Source organism: Glossina fuscipes, unplaced genomic scaffold, assembly GCF_014805625.2.
Source record: "Glossina fuscipes isolate IAEA_lab_2018 unplaced genomic scaffold, Yale_Gfus_2 1, whole genome shotgun sequence".
Lineage (NCBI taxonomy): Eukaryota > Metazoa > Arthropoda > Insecta > Diptera > Glossinidae > Glossina > Glossina fuscipes.
In genome coordinates, this window is record NW_023998415.1 from 1,487,762 (window position 1) to 1,504,072 (window position 16,311).

The 16,311-nt window shown below is 32.7% G+C and overlaps 1 protein-coding gene across 3 annotated transcripts in view; it reads left to right on the forward strand.

The window, feature by feature from the left end:
- Positions 1–16,311, forward strand: part of LOC119631285 (calcium-transporting ATPase type 2C member 1) — a 156,440-nt gene that overhangs the window by 116,288 nt on the left and 23,841 nt on the right. For 2 of the 3 annotated variants that reach the window (XM_038023356.1, XM_038023358.1), the window contains exon 2: positions 15,284–16,309. In XM_038023356.1, the coding sequence (XP_037879284.1) occupies positions 15,284–16,309 (1,026 nt within the window). Of the gene's footprint in view, positions 1–3,221; positions 3,326–15,283; positions 16,310–16,311 lie in introns of those variants that run through there. The other variant, XM_038023357.1, reaches the window with a different exon arrangement.

Genomic DNA, 16,311 nt, shown 5'->3' on the forward strand with positions numbered 1-16,311 from the left:
TTGGATTTTTGCTACTCTTCGCTCAAGGTAAATATGTAACAAGTAAGAAAGTTATATTCGGCTAAGACTGAATCTTCTGTATGCCTTACACGCCACAATTCATTTTATGATACCCATACCAATTTCAATTACAATTTATCTAGTTCTGGATTGATATTAAGGTGATTTAAGAGATTTCGATGAGTTACTAGCAGAAAAATACTAAAATTCTTTAATCTTGCTTGTCGTTTGTAAACTTGTACGATAATATTTGCCATAAAATCGATGGTAAGACTTAAATAAACTAATCTTTAACTATTCTCCTATCTAAGCTTTTAATACTCCATACTATATGTGCCGGGCATGGTAGTCTATTTGTACAAAATTCGTAAGAGATGTAAGTAATAGGCTCTGTTTTCTCTATAACTTAAGAATAATGAGCAAAAAGGCATGTAAGACTAACCTTAATGAATGACGTATACAAGTTTTTCTAATTGCAGGCAATGTGTCTTCATGTGAAGAATGTGGAGAATAATTTTCAATACTATTTTTATAAGTAGATATATGCATACATATATATATATATATATATTAATACATATATATTAATTTTATGTGTAAAAGAATAAAAACTGTAATCAGATTCGAATTAAAAGAGACCAGTGCGGTACGACCCTTCCAGTTGCTTCGATCTCTTTTGTCTTACAATTGTAACCGTATTTTGCCCAAATCACAAATAGGTCCCAAGTCCAATCTTAAATTTGATACAAGGTCACAAAAGCTATGAAAAGAAAACACAAGACAAATGAACGCAAAAAACACGCCACCATACAAACGTATCATCGGTTACATGCAATCGTACGAACTAATCGATCGCTATCATTTATGTACTTGGCTTAGGAAAGTGTTCTGATAGAATATTGATCTACATATATGTTGAAAGATATACTTTTTGTAAATATTTGTGCTTTGTATACATGCATATCTGATTTGTATGATCTTTAATAGGTGTTTTCGTTTGTTACAATGTGAAAGACTAGCCACTTAGTATACTCCGATCCTTCGGTAATAGTTTTAAATAATTAAATAGCTCAAAATTTAGACCAGAAATAAACGATTTTTAACTATGCAAGAAGAGTATCTTATTCATAGGAGACAAAGTAAATTGTTTAGAACTACTGTACCATGTCAGGGCCATGTTTGCTTTAAATTTTATTTTCTAGCGTTTTTTTGTTTTTGTTTTTTTTTTTTTTTTTGTAGCAAAGTGTGTACTGAAATTGATCATAAAAATAGTACAAAAACTATAGAAGCAATTTTTAAATACGATATCCTCCAAGTTTATATGTTTTGCGCATTAAATCAATTAAGAGCTGAAAAATGGCAAACTATTATTAATTTGCATTAAAAAGAGAAAAAATCGGAAAAAACCTGCAAAAAAATTGTAATGTAATGGAATTAAATTAATAAATGGCAATGAAAATGTTATTTATTTAGCAAAACAATAAAGTACCGGATTAACGATAAATTTGCGTTAGACGTATCCGATAACTTGGTATAAAGGCGGCTAAACGATGCGCGACTTTTTTCATTTAATTGAATATCTGCAAGCGTCAGTATTTGCAACAGCGCGCATATTTGCAACAAATTTTTTAGAGAAGTAAGGCAACAAGTAACGAATTGGACGCGATGGCAAAACGTCTCTGGGCCGTCCAAAATATAGTACGCACAAAGTACACTCACACAAGTACAATTGTTTATTTATTAATTAAGTGGTGGTAGTAGAATCGCCCCGGCTGCTTTTTTCTCGCATGATATTGGGCTTATTAGGTAGCAAAGTGGGTGGTTTCAATATTTAGAGAAGGGAGATGACATTTATTTCGTTATCGCAACATGAGAAAACGTGACGGATTTTGAGGAGATACCAAGCAAACTTGATATTCTATACCAAAGGAGACACGTCAGCAGTTAGTTGGAAAGCATGGCTCACTAATACCAAGCCGTATTAGATAATTTTGTACTCAGTGTTAACTATTCAAGAAGCAATGAAAAGGGCGGTTTAGTTTCTGTGAATTACTATAATTTAGTTTGATTGTCTTTCAGATAATGAAAGTTTTGTTGATCCTATGGTCACGGATTGTTCATATTTTTCGTATGAGCATCCTTTAGTTTTACTTAATCGACTTTAAATTAGCTTTTGAAAATAAATGTATGTGAATATATATTTACACTTTATCGGATTTGACAAATCGGACAAATGGAAAAATAAACCTAATATATCTCATTCTAATGTAAGTAAATATTTACATACAATGTGATAAACGTAACGAGTGAAAAGTTTAAAGTAAAGAGATATTAGTTAACAACAAAATGCTTGATTATGTTTAGTTAACTTCTTGCCAGAGCCGCCGCCAGCCGAAAGACTTTATTTAAATTAGAATAAAAAAAATTGTCAGAATTTTGTTTTTTGTGAAAACATTTCTTTTATTATGGCAACTCTTTCTCGAATTGCTTGTTATATCTCTTAAATGGGAAAACAACATTGGCAACAAAAACAAACGAAGAAAGGAAAATCGCTTATTGAACGCGTGTATGGGAAGTTGTGCAAATAGCTTGGCACCGGCTCTTCGCCTTTTCAAGTCATCAATGTATGTGACGTCACATATTCAAAACATTGAAATGAAAAAGAACAACAAACGCTCATCAAGAGAGAAATATCGAAATAGCGAGAGCAAAATAAAGCCAATACCGTGAAATGAATAAATTGATGAAATGACACTGAATAAGCGTCAAAAGTGAAAACATATTCATGTTAAACGATACCAATTAAAATAAATAAATAAATAAATAAATAAATAAAAATATGAAAAAATACAAACTAATAATAATAATGAAAACATAAAAAAAAAGTCAATTAAAAAATTATACTCATAGTAAAGATAAAAATAAATTATCGTTAACAAGTGATTAATTTTCCTACAATTACGACGGCAGAGTAAATGCGATATTAGTGAAAGTGTTTTTTTTTTTTTTTTGTTAACATATATTCTCTTTATAAAATCATCGCGTGATTAAATTATTAATTGAATTGTAATAAAATTATTTTAAATATATATGAATAATAATAAATTTTAATAATAATTTAATTAATTTCATAGAAAAATAAAAAACAAACTTCAATTAATAAACAAATGAAACAAATTATCACTTTCTTTCGGTTGTCTGTTGCAAGCTGATCTTGAACAATTTTAACTTTTCTGGGCAAGCGCTCAGTTGTTTGTTATCTTCATCATTAACACGTTGTTTTTAAAACCCGCATTTAGCAATGATTTTAATCAATGCTACTGAAGTAAGTCTCAATCATCAAATTCCACAAATAATAATAATAAAAAGTTCTCTTTTTTTTATTTGTTAATTAATTAATTGTTAAAAAATATTGGTAAAAGTTTTAGTTATAGTCACTAAAAGCTAGAGGGACATAATTGAATCGGGTCAGCAGTTTGCACTGCTCACGAATATGTATATTTTATGATATGTCTGCTATGCGTACCAATCCAAAGAGAAATCTATCTAAACTTCGGTGATAGAAAGAAATGTTGGATTTGATTTGGATTTCATCAAAAAAAAAAAAAAAAAAAAAAAAAAAAAAAAAAAAAAAAAAAAATGGTAAATACTATCACGGATATTGTGTTAAGTTGTTTAAGACGTCCATGCTCAAATATCTAATATTAATAAAATATTACTCATACGTCATAGCATATTTTTAGAGCTTATATTATTTCACTTAAGGAATTAAAAGAAGAAACTATTGGAGTGGCGGGAAATTTCTGCCATATATTTAATAAAACATTTGAATTTGAAGATGTTTGTGATGAGCTCCTCAGCAATCCTATGATGCATTCAGAGTTCCTTTGCAGTTGTAAACTGTTTGAACGTGGGCTACCTTCCACCTGTCCAATATGAACCGCATAACGTCATTCTCGCCCAGATCAAGAATCTTCTTTGAGACTGAAATCTCTAAAACGAATGTTGGTTAAGCATTTTTGCCCAGTCCGAACATATACAAGTTCGTTTCTCAACGTGTCATAAAAGTTTTTAGAAACGACCTCTCCGTTGCCCTTTATTCACTCTGCTGAAGGGTATTGAAAGCCATCCCCTTCTATCTAGCAAGGGAGGTACACTAAATAATAAGATTGCTCCCCCACATGGGGCCGTCTAGATGTTTGCTTTGACTGGACGACTAAAATTATTTGCAGATAGTAAAATACAAGAGAAATTTCCCGCCAACCTATTAGATTTCGTCCTAAGGTGGCGCATACGCGCTCGCAGAGATGCTTGGTGCTTAAGTTAAATTATGTTTGCCTTTTGGAGCAGTTGATTTTCTGCATGTATACGCATCAAATAAATGCAGTATCGAGCATTAAAGGCAATTTAATTGTTAATGCCACATAAGCTATAATATTTTCATTATGTTAGTAGTTTACTTTCTCAGAGATTTTATATCAAGTATTCGTTAAGATAATAAATAATAGAAATATTATGTTATGTTTTGTACATCTATGAGACGACGAACATACGTATTATATATAAATAACATTATTTTGGATTTAGGCGTTAATATCCTTTGCTCTTGCTTTACATATATATGTAAATAAGATTAAATTAATTTTATTTAATGTCAAGATGTCTTTACTCATATAGAGGCAAAAAAAAAAAAAAAAAAAACAAGCAATCGGTCTTAAAATATCGACGACTAAATGAAATGTATTCCTATCTTCCTTTTAATTATAGAATGCCGTAGTATGTATTATAAACATAATCATATAATTAAATTAGTGCAGTCGCTTTTGTTTCGCAAGTTGGAAAGCTTTGTTTGTCAAACATTTGTACATTCGGACAGGAATGCTTCAAATATTGTTTTTAAGTCTTTTTGCATGGTTTGATCAATTGATTGTAATCAAATATAATTAATTTAATTCACAAATGGGAGCACATATACAAATGCACATAGGTATGTGATCAATTGATGTGTAAGCGAAAAGATGACAAGTTTGTATTGTTGAACATAAATTTTCACTTATTATTAATTGAAAATTAAAGTCCATGTGCGCACTTTAAACGAGTTGTTTAAATTCATTAAGCATAACAGTGTATAAACAATTGACGACGCATGCATCATACTATATATATATTAAGCCTTACTTTTGTTACGCACCAATTATTGCTTAACAACTCTACATGCTTAAGTCGAACAATGTTTATATAGTACAGTGCGTATATCTTACAAGACTGGACAAGTTTTTAGCAAGTAAAAAGATAATGATCATTTTATTCTAAATTATATAGTGAATTTTATGCCTACCAATCTAATCTAATTTACAGAAATATGTATAATGAAAATATGGAAACAACTATGGGGTATCCATAACAAGTTTTAGTTGTTAATTTCATTTTTTTTTTTTTTTTTTTTTGTTATTTATTTATTTTTTTTTTTATTTGAACCATGAAATTGTAACAACTAATTACAAATAAATTCATCGTATATGGTTAAGTTGCTTCAGAATTTCTTGCTGATAAAGAGTGTTTGTCGGGATTCCAGCACAACTCTGTGTTTCGTTTGTAGAGGCATAAAAGGACGGTTAATATAGCCGTCTTACCCATGATAACAGAATGAGGGAGGCGTATTTATTTTGTCGAAACGTTTGCAACGACCAGAAACAAGCGTGAGAGAGCCCATAAAGTGTATATATATTCTTGATCAGCATAAAGCACTGAATTCCTTTAACTCGCCTGTCTGTCCGCCAATGCAATGCCGGTTGTAAACATAATCCTCGCGGCAAAAATTGAGCTATCGATTTTAAATTCTTGCATGCTAGTTAGTAGATATTGAAAATAGATCAAATCGGTCGAAGGACACGCCTTCAGTAGCATGTAAACTGAGAATAGTCCTGCTTTTCAAAGGCAATAAAAAATTCATTTTTTTTAATTGGTTTACTCATAAACTGCGGCAGAGAAACCCACATAAATTTGAACATATATTCTATGGAGGATGCTGGAGCACCTATGCAAATGCCTTCTCTATAATATAGTGTATCAATATGTAATATATTTTTCAAAATACCTTTGTAACGCTCGAAAAGGAAGCTTTAAAACCCCCTAAGGTATACAAAGTTTTGGCCAATTTGAAATTCGAATCGGACCTAAGCATGTCTCTTTTGCTCAACTGTGCGGTATCTGTGGAAAACATTCCTGCGGTCGCAACATGAGCAGAACTTTTCAAAGGACACACACCTGTGGGAGAAAAGCACACGACCACACTTGATTTTCCCGGGTTTTTCTCATTAGTCACAAAGTACGTTACGTGCACCATATAAATTTCCACTTTTATTCTAAAACCAGAAAATATCAGCGGCGCCCATTCAATATTATAAAGCGTGAAAATCTAGTTCTTCTCCTTTCTTTTAGTCTTTTTTTAGGGTAACGGTGACGGGTATAAAAGATCCACTCATGAGCGAATATAATTTTTTTATTTGTTTTATATTTGCCTGACCACAGGAAATTTTTCATTATATATTTGCTTTCTTTAAATTTTTCTACAAATGACTATAGTCACTTTGGACGCGTCATGATCATTTTTAAACCATAACATGTCAGTCAATGTAAGGTAAGAAAATAGAACGTCATACCTTTTGTTGTTGAATGCAAATTTTGCAGTCAAACAATATGAACAGACAGACGTTTGTTAAACAACGCAGGAATGTAGCTTCTGAATAATACATATAATGTACATGTACTGGCTTATTTGACACGTCCTTCTCTATGTTTTATAAACGAAGTAACTAAATTACCTAAGTGTAGAAAATAAATTGTTGTGAGTAATGGTTAAATTCTTAAAATATATTTAGAGTTTTTCAAGTTTTTCACCCTTTTCGTTAAGAAATTATGCAAGCTTCAAAGATCCTTTGAGTTTTTGTAGTCCCACCGCGAATTGCGTATAGTAATACGAAATCTTTAAGAGATTGCTTGATCTACTAGGACGATTATCATCATGATTATGTTACATGATGGATAATAGAAGAGCTAAAAGCTTCAGTTAACTTAAAAGAAAGCACTTTATTGTATAATATAAACTTTTCAACAAAGTTTAATATATTTTGTACTTTGTTTTTGTGTCTTTTTGTGTATATATTTACACAAAATCCTATGAATTCTTGTAGAGCAACGTTTGCACACTAAAGTAAATAAAAGTTTAAGTATATTTTACTGTACTTGGGAGATGGGTTTTCGACATAATACTAATATATAAATATGTATATAAAACAACAAGATAACAGTACGTTATTGGATGAATTTGAAAAAAAAAAAAAAAAAAATGATTTTCTGTTGCGCTGAAACAATGAAAAATATGCAAGTGAAGTAAGTTATTGAAGGAAAAATTTTATTTTAAACAACAACAACGAATGAGAAACTTATGCTTAGTTATACCGCAAACGAGCACTCAAGTCTTATATCTTCAGCCTGCAATAATCCGAAAAATAGACCGAAAAAAATGCAATTTTTGGCAGGACACGGTTTAATTTCGTCAAAAGAAAAATTTAAAAAAAAGATGAGTAAATAATTAATTCGAATTCATTGTTTGATAGCTTCGATAAGCGATTCTCTTTTATAGTCTCAAATGTTACTTTCGTGGTTTCACGATTCTCTTATAGTTATGGCCTTCAATCATTATAAACTGTTTTAGAATAACAGCTACAGAAGCTGTCAGGACCCAGAAAAACGGAAAGCTCTGTTTCAATTATGAAATGAGGAATAATCGGTAAAATTATTGGAAAGTTGAAATCGTTTGCTGTGATTCCCCTCTCTCCCTGCACCCTTTCTATCTCTCTCTCGCTCTCTCTCTCTCCTTCTTTATTTGTTTATCTACTCATCTATCTATTTATCTATCTCTCCCTCCACCCTTTCTGTCGCTCACTCACTTTGTCACTCTTTCTCTTTCTCCACGTCCACCCTTCCTCTCTCTCACCTGATCAAACGTTATTTGTTACGTTCTATGCTGGAAACCGTGACAATTGAAGGAATCACATGAGATATACTAATGGCTTAAGCTAACCTATCTTGATTTAGGCTACTGCTCTAACCTGGCTTAAAAGTTGCGGCAACAAACAAATATCAAGAGGAAGAAATTATTAGCAGATGTAAAGGAAAAAATGCCTTATAGGCCTGATGCTAAGAAAAAGTTTTAACTATTGAACCATTTTCACGTTGTAGGCAATAATTGCAAACAGCTTAAGACGAATGTTATCTATATTTTTTTCAAGCTGTTAGGTGGCAACCTTGAGAGGTGATTTAAGGCAGCACATTTATTTATCGATGAGTAATTATGTTAGGACGACCAAAAACCATTTGATTTTTAGGGGCTTAAAAAGGATATCGAATTTGTGAATCAAGAAAGCAAATATTTTTTAAGAGTTCCCTATAAAGACTGAAAAGTTTTATAATCGAGAAAATGAAAGAAAATATTCAAAAATGCTTGACTATATAAGAATATTTTTGGATTCTAAAAAATAGATACATACATACTTGTAAAATGATTTCTTAGCCGACCATAGTCGAGAAATTATAGAAGTAGACAGCTAACATAGTTCTCACCTACTTCCAATTTATGGCTAGGGATATAAAGCAAAACATAATTCTCTTTTAAAAAGTACAACTGCAACAACTATGTTTGTAGGTATAAATGCATTGCAGTTGCTGTTGTTTTTATGTTGTTCTTAATTTTAATTAGTTACAAAAGTTTGTGTTTGTGCTTTTCAAACATGAAGAAATTTTGCTGGAACTCGTAAGTTGTCAAAAGTTATAAAGATTTCATTTTTTTACTCTATGGTATGTAATTATATGTACAAAGAGCGAAACTATAACAGTGTGTACATATATAGTAATAAGGCTACTAGAACTGCATATACACCTAACCGTAAGTGCTAATAACGATAACGGTCACAACACTTGCGCTCTCTCTCTCTCTCTCTCTCTCTCTCTCTATATATATATATATATATATATATATATATATATATATATATATATCAATGACGACTTAGTCTCGTGACAGGTTACCGTGGGGACGAAAAAAAAAATCACGGAAACAAAAAAAGCTTTAATTCAGTTTAAATCGAATCTTTTAATACCCACCTCTTACTTTTTCTTTGCTTTGATTCAGTTTGAAAAGACACATTACGAAACTAACAAAATATTTGTTTTAAGTAAAAGTTTTTATGGTGTTTTTTGTTTGAAATGTATGGTACACTTAGTGTTTATATGTCAGCGAAAGTGTAAGCGTCGGATTAATTTAACAAATTTATACCGCATATACTAACTAACACTGCTGACATGAAGACGCAAGCTTAACATATAAACGACTAGAGGATAACGTACTAGAAACAGATTTTCATATCAGTTGCTGTACGGATGAACTGTTAGGTTTTAAATTTTTCTTAATTGGACGAGAACATATTCAATTTAATTTATTTTTGTTTTATTTCCTTATTGTACCCTTCACTGAAGGATAGGGATATATCTATTTTGTCATACATGTTTGCAACATCTGCAAAGGGTGTTTCAGAGTCCCTATAGACTATATATGTAATCGTTGCCAAAGTCTCGAATTACACTAGCCATATCGGTCCGTCTGTGTGTCTGTGTGAATGGGTATTGTTGACACATTCCTGATCGCAAAAATTACGATCTGACAGAAACATAAGAAGTTCTTGCACTTACGTTAATATTGAAAATGGACTAAATCGATTACGGGACACGATCAGAGTAAAGCGTAAATTGAAAGCAAATCCATTTCTCTAAGCAAATGTTTTGATGTGTTTTCCCTTTACTTTTAAATTATAAAAGATAGAAAGACAAAGTTGCGTATGTTGAAAGTTGGAAAAAATCGGTCACACCCAGACACAGTTACAAATGATCAAATTTTCATTTTCTTTCACCTTTTTGAGTTGTTGTAGCAAGACAGAATATTGAATATTATTCTCTACATTCTTTACATGAAGACACATTGTCTGTTATTAGAAAAAATTGAACACGCCCATTCACTATTGTAAAATACTTCCTAAGTTTAGAGTCCAAAGAGCATTTAATTCCAAAAATGAAAATAGACGACCTGTAAAATGCATAGTAATGTGTATATAAGATTCGACTCGAATGTATATAAAATTTTTATATTCTTTTTTTTCACTCATTTCATATATTGGTTTTTTATTTAACTTAATTTTCGACTTAATTTAACGATCGTGAAGAGCATAGAATTTAAAGTCAAATTTATTTGTTTATACTAAATTTTAAGGTCGTAATTGTAGTTTTAATCAGCAAAAAGACAGACAGTCATTACTAAATCAATTCAACTATTCTTGTTAATTAAAAAGCATGAAAAAGAAATGTTATAGAGTCTATGATGCACATTTCTGTGCACGGCAAACATTTTACAAAAATTTATTAATAGACATCATGGTGAGGCAACTACTCTAATGGAGGATGGAGGTTGGAGCTTGCCTTGACTAATTAAAAAGAAAATGAAAATCTTTTTATAGTGTTTGTTTGCTTTGTTACATTTGTTGGCTTTCTTGCATAAAAAATGGTCCGAATATTATGTTTGTGATATGTAATTAGACTGTGGCACGTCGGTGGGACATTATCAACGATAAGATAGTGACTGTTACACATGACTTTGAAATCCCTTTTTAGTGCGTTTGGCATATTAAATAGCAGAACGTGACTAAAATTCAACTTTATGCGAAATACTTGACAGAAACACAACGAGAAAACTGTATTTGGCTAGAAGCGAATATTTAATGCCTTTTAATCCATTAAAAAGTATGCGCCCCATAAGAAGAATACGTCCGCACTATCTATGGATCGAAATTAAATAAAAGAATATTTACTTCAGATCTTTAATTCTCTTTTGGAATTAGACGCTCTGAAGCATTCAAAGACTAGACGAACAGATAAAGAAAGGAATGCAAAAATCAGGCACAATTCTTGCTTTAAAATTTCACGCTCACAAAAACTATCTATACTCTATTCTCCTGATACGTGTGTCAGTACTTTAGAAATATAACAACAAAATTAATATAATTTTCTATACTGCTGTGTGCAGTGGTGGTGCAGATATTTTTTGTCTTCGATAAAACTAATCACGTATAGAATGTGATTTATATTTGTAACACTAGAATTTGTTTTTGTAGCGCAGCTTCGAAGCGTTTAAGAATAAACTAATTACAAAGCATAATTTTATAAAAAAATTGAAAATAAATTTTCTTAAATGCTTTATGTTAGCTTAAAGAAGTGTGAAGGTTTCCAGTAGAATCTTAGTTTGAGATAAAAGCACAAAAAAAACACAATTAGTCTCTTTATTGAGTTTGCCTAGAAGAGCGTACAAAAACAAAAAAAAACTAATGCATTTTCTCTTTTTCATTAAATACAAGTTTTTGTAATTATATTATTATCATGATAAATTAATTATTATTGAGAAATTCTGGTGCGTTTCTTCAGATTCTATGGCTAACCTTAATTACTTCTATTTCATCGACAAAATGCTCGACCTGAATCCCTTAAAAATCCGATTACTGCTAATAGCGAAATCTTACTGGCAACGTCCATAGCCTAAGAGGTGTATCCGAAGAAAAGAGAGCAATTTTTCTTCTCCCTTTTGGTACTCTTTTATGGATGTCATCATACCGCATAATGGCGGCATTTAAGAGGGCTGGTGCACAGCCGGGTGTTTGCTATGTAATGGCAACCTTGCAAGCGTTATTTCCTCGAAAAAGGACAGCGCTTGGGTGGCCTACCGGAATATGTAGAGAGTGCGAAGGCAAGAGCGGTTACGACTGCGTACAGTAAGAGATCACCCAAAGCTATATAGCATGGTGAAAGTTCTGTGCGAGCGATAAGCGATAAAAATTGTGAATGTCCACGACGGTCAGATTGCCCAAAAGTAGGATTGCTCCTGGCAGAAATATGCATCCATCTTCTTACCTGACTGTTTGGGTACAGCCCTTCCAAAACCAGTGACCGAGAAAACGACCCATATCTCTAATTCAGCTCCTCAGGGTAGTAAGGCTTCCTTCGATAGGGATTGTTTTACTGCCGTTGAGGGCCCCTAATTGAACATTCTATTTGCTGCTGGTTGTGGGCGATTCGTCTGACCAAGGTTTAACGCCAGGTGCGGATGTTAAACACTATAAGGAATCTGGTAACGTCCTCCTTTGTTCCACTAAAATTAGAAATAAGTATTTACCATACCATACAATGGCAAAGAATAATAAGCTAGTTTTTAAATACTTTCTGTACTCTGTACTACTTATGATACGGGGTGTATTAAGTTTGTGCGGACGTATGTAACACCCTGAAGGTCTTAAGATAAACCCACCTTTAATTATATCGATCGATTCAGAGTAAATTTCTAAGCATGTCTGTCCATGTATTTGTGTGTCCCACCTACAGGTCGCAATTTTTGAGATATTTTGATGAAATTTGGTACAGTGACGTGCTTTGAGCCACGCACAAATGCGATTTAAAATGTTTGGAATCCGTCCACTTTTTCGACCATTCCTCACACAATGCTTTATTTGAAAAAGAAAAAAAGAATATGCAATTTTCAAAATTTTTCGACAAAACTCAATGAGTAATAGCCGTTCGAAATTCCAAATTGGTATAAAAAACTTGATTTGGGTGGAGCAGTTTTTGGCGCCTCCTCTCATATAACCGTGCCTACAAAAGGTGAATCTTTGTATGGTAAAAAGATCTAATTTTTAATATTTTATGGTGAAAATTGATTCGTAATAGTAGATTGAAAAAGAGATCAACCCTAACATATTCGAACTACATATGTCTATTTTTTGGATACCACCATTCATAAGGATTGTCATGAAATGTAAATCCTTACATGCCAAAAATGCCTAATTATTGTTAATATTTTGCGGTGAAAGTCTGTTCATTCAGGGTAATTTGAGATAAAAATTAAGTGGACCAAAGGTGCACCAGATGGGTCTATTTCTTGCGTTCCACTTCGTATAATATTTCTCGCGGCCATTAACCCCCTCAGAAAAATGTTTGATTCTTAATATTTTATATTGAAAATTAATCTATAGCAACAAATTAAGCAAAAAAAATTGATAATCGGAAATTTGGGTCAACTAGGTCTATTCTTAGTTTCAACATGTACAGGGGTTATTATAAAAAACAAGCCCTTATATGGAAAGAAAGTCTAAATTCCGGTTTCCAATGACTGGAACTGACAAATATTAAAAATTTTTTAGGATGTAAATAAAGTTTGATGAATTTGGATTACGTGAGATGATGTTTTGGGGATCCTCCAATGTGCGAGCTTTCATGAAAAGTATGCCTATGGATATAAATAATGCATATTTTGCGGTGCATTAGTACCAAAATGAGTAAATTACTGTATTCGGCGAATTGGTGTAAAGCATCTAATGAGCGGCCCTGCCCGACTTTTATTTTGCTTTTTTATTAGAAGGAATTTAAATATTATCTAAGTAGTTAAGCGTAGATTGGGTTTGTGCTTGTCTTAGCACGTTCTCTTAGGAAACGTACGTGTTTTCTAACGCCTCAAACAAATCAGATTCGATAATATCCCAAATAGTCAAAAATTCGCCGGCAACAGTAATATTAGAGTTTTATAAGTGGGAGAAGGAGATAGAAGAACCATCACATCATGTTGGGTTTTAACGACGAGAACGATTTCATATACGAATTGGGTTTTCCTAATCTAATGACATGACCCATTTAATTCGAATAACGGGGCAAGTCTATTTTTCAAAAAAATAAATAAAAAAATAAATAAAAATAAAATAGTGATAATTATTAATAAAACATAAAGTTCATCTTAATGCGAATAAAAATTCTTCAGTCTAATGAAAGTGATATAAATGTTTTATTGTCAGGACATTCATTCTTGTCAAGCGATCGCGATTTTTGGAGTGATAGAAATGACAATTTGGAAAGTCAGTTCGTTGTATATCTTAAAAATAAGATAGATTCAATTGAAATATCTTTAAGTTCTGGTTATAATAGTTCATTGATGTTGAAAGTTCAAGGCGAGTTCATTTAAGTTTTAAAAAAACCGTTGTTCTTTTTAATTGGGAGTATTAGCACCCAAATTATAGAATACCACAAAATACAAGCATTGAAAATGCTAGGGTGGGTCACAATTCGCCTTTAAATATCTTGCACTACTCTACAGTTATTCGGTATGTAATAACATTTCAAAATAAGCCGTTATAGGGGAAAAAATGGTCCGATCCTAGCCTTTTTCAATAGCGTTCGCCCTTGGATCAAAAGACGTTAGTGTACCATATTTCGTCTACACGATCTACACGTTGAATACAAAATAATAAGATGGGCAGACAAGCTTAGAATCAGGTTCAGCATCGATCAGCATAATAAAAGGTGGATTTAATTCAACTCGTATTGCGAACATCTGCACAGACTAAACATACCTTTGTATCCCAAGTGCTGTAGGATATAAAAATTTATATATATTTGAAATGTCTCGGAATAACAGAAAATGGTCCGCTCAAAATAAACGCTTCATTTGTTGCTGACGTGTAGGTCATGTCGAATTAAATAATTCAATATGAGCCTCTGAGTTATACACCTTTACTTACACAATAAGTGACAAGCACTCCTTGTAGTTTCCTATCTGGGAGAATGACGTGAACAACCATAGGAAGAAACCAAATTATGGTCTGAAATGTCCCCTCACAGAACCTACTTTTTGTCATCAGCTTGCTCTGCCTCCGATCAGTCGAGTCTTCTATTATCCCAAGTAGAATAGAAAAGTTTTTTTTTCTATCTTTTACCTCAACTTTTGTGTTCTCTTTAAAAGTCGCGCTTCTTATTTATGCGATACAATTGACTCTTATGTCATCGATTTCTTTCAGCTAATAATTTAAGAATATGCAAAAAGTATTATCATTTGCGAAAAGAGCTTACAAAGGAGATTTATGCGATTTTACGTCATCGAAAAAGAAAATAATTCATAACACCGGATACCCCACCAATAGAGAAAACATTCAAAATCGATTATCTACCCGTTGTGTGAAAATATTCTCTAAATATTTTGTTACACTATATAAGCGCAGGATGATTGCATATTACATTAAATTACGGTGCTGTGATTGGAGATTTCTACATACTTTCCTTCTTTTCGATATATACTTTTTAGAATACGCATTCAGGCTTCGTAAGTAATTAATGGAATATTTCTTTTTTGTTCATTTTTCAGACGGGGTCTACTTTAACCCACGAAATGTTATTAACAACTGCTGAATCTTCAACATATAGTGCCTCTGAAGTGGCTGGGCGGCTGCAGGTGGACGTACGGACTGGCCTTAAATGGACAGAGGCGAAATATAGAGCCAAAATTATCGGTCACAATGAGCTTAATGTTATCGAAGAGGATCCTACGTGGAAGAAATACATAGAGCAATTTCGTAATCCTTTAATATTATTACTACTGGGTTCTGCTGTGGTTTCCATATGCATGAGACAATTTGACGATGCCGTAAGCATAACAATAGCCATCATTATAGTGGTGACGGTAGCTTTTATTCAAGAGTATCGTTCCGAGAAGAGTTTGGAAGAGCTGAAAAAATTAGTACCGCCGGAGTGTCATTGCCTGCGAGAAGGTCATTTGGACACGTTTTTAGCGCGTGAACTAGTCCCGGGCGATGTGGTTCATTTAAATGTAGGCGATCGTGTGCCCGCCGATGTACGATTATTTGAGGCTATCGACTTGTCTATCGATGAATCTTCATTTACTGGCGAAACAGAACCTGCTCGCAAATGCACTGAATTGTTGTTGAATAGTGCGGTTAATAAGGATCATACGAATATGAAGAATATAGCTTTCATGGGCACTTTGGTAAGATGTGGCAATGGAAAAGGTATTGTGGTCAGCACCGGTGAACGCAGTGAGTTTGGTGAAGTGTTTAAAATGATGCAGGCGGAAGAGTCGCCGAAAACTCCATTGCAAAAATCAATGGATATATTAGGAGCCCAGCTTAGCTTTTATTCTTTCATCATAATAGGAGTAATTATGCTGCTAGGATGGTTGCAGGGCAAACCATTGGTGGATATGTTTAATATCAGCGTTTCGTTGGCAGTGGCAGCAATACCTGAAGGCTTACCGATCGTAGTCACCGTGACTTTGGCTTTAGGTGTGATGCGTATGGCAAAACGGAATTGCATAGTGAAGAAATTGCCCACTGTAGAAACCTTAGGCTGCGTTAATGTCATCTGTTCAGATAAGAC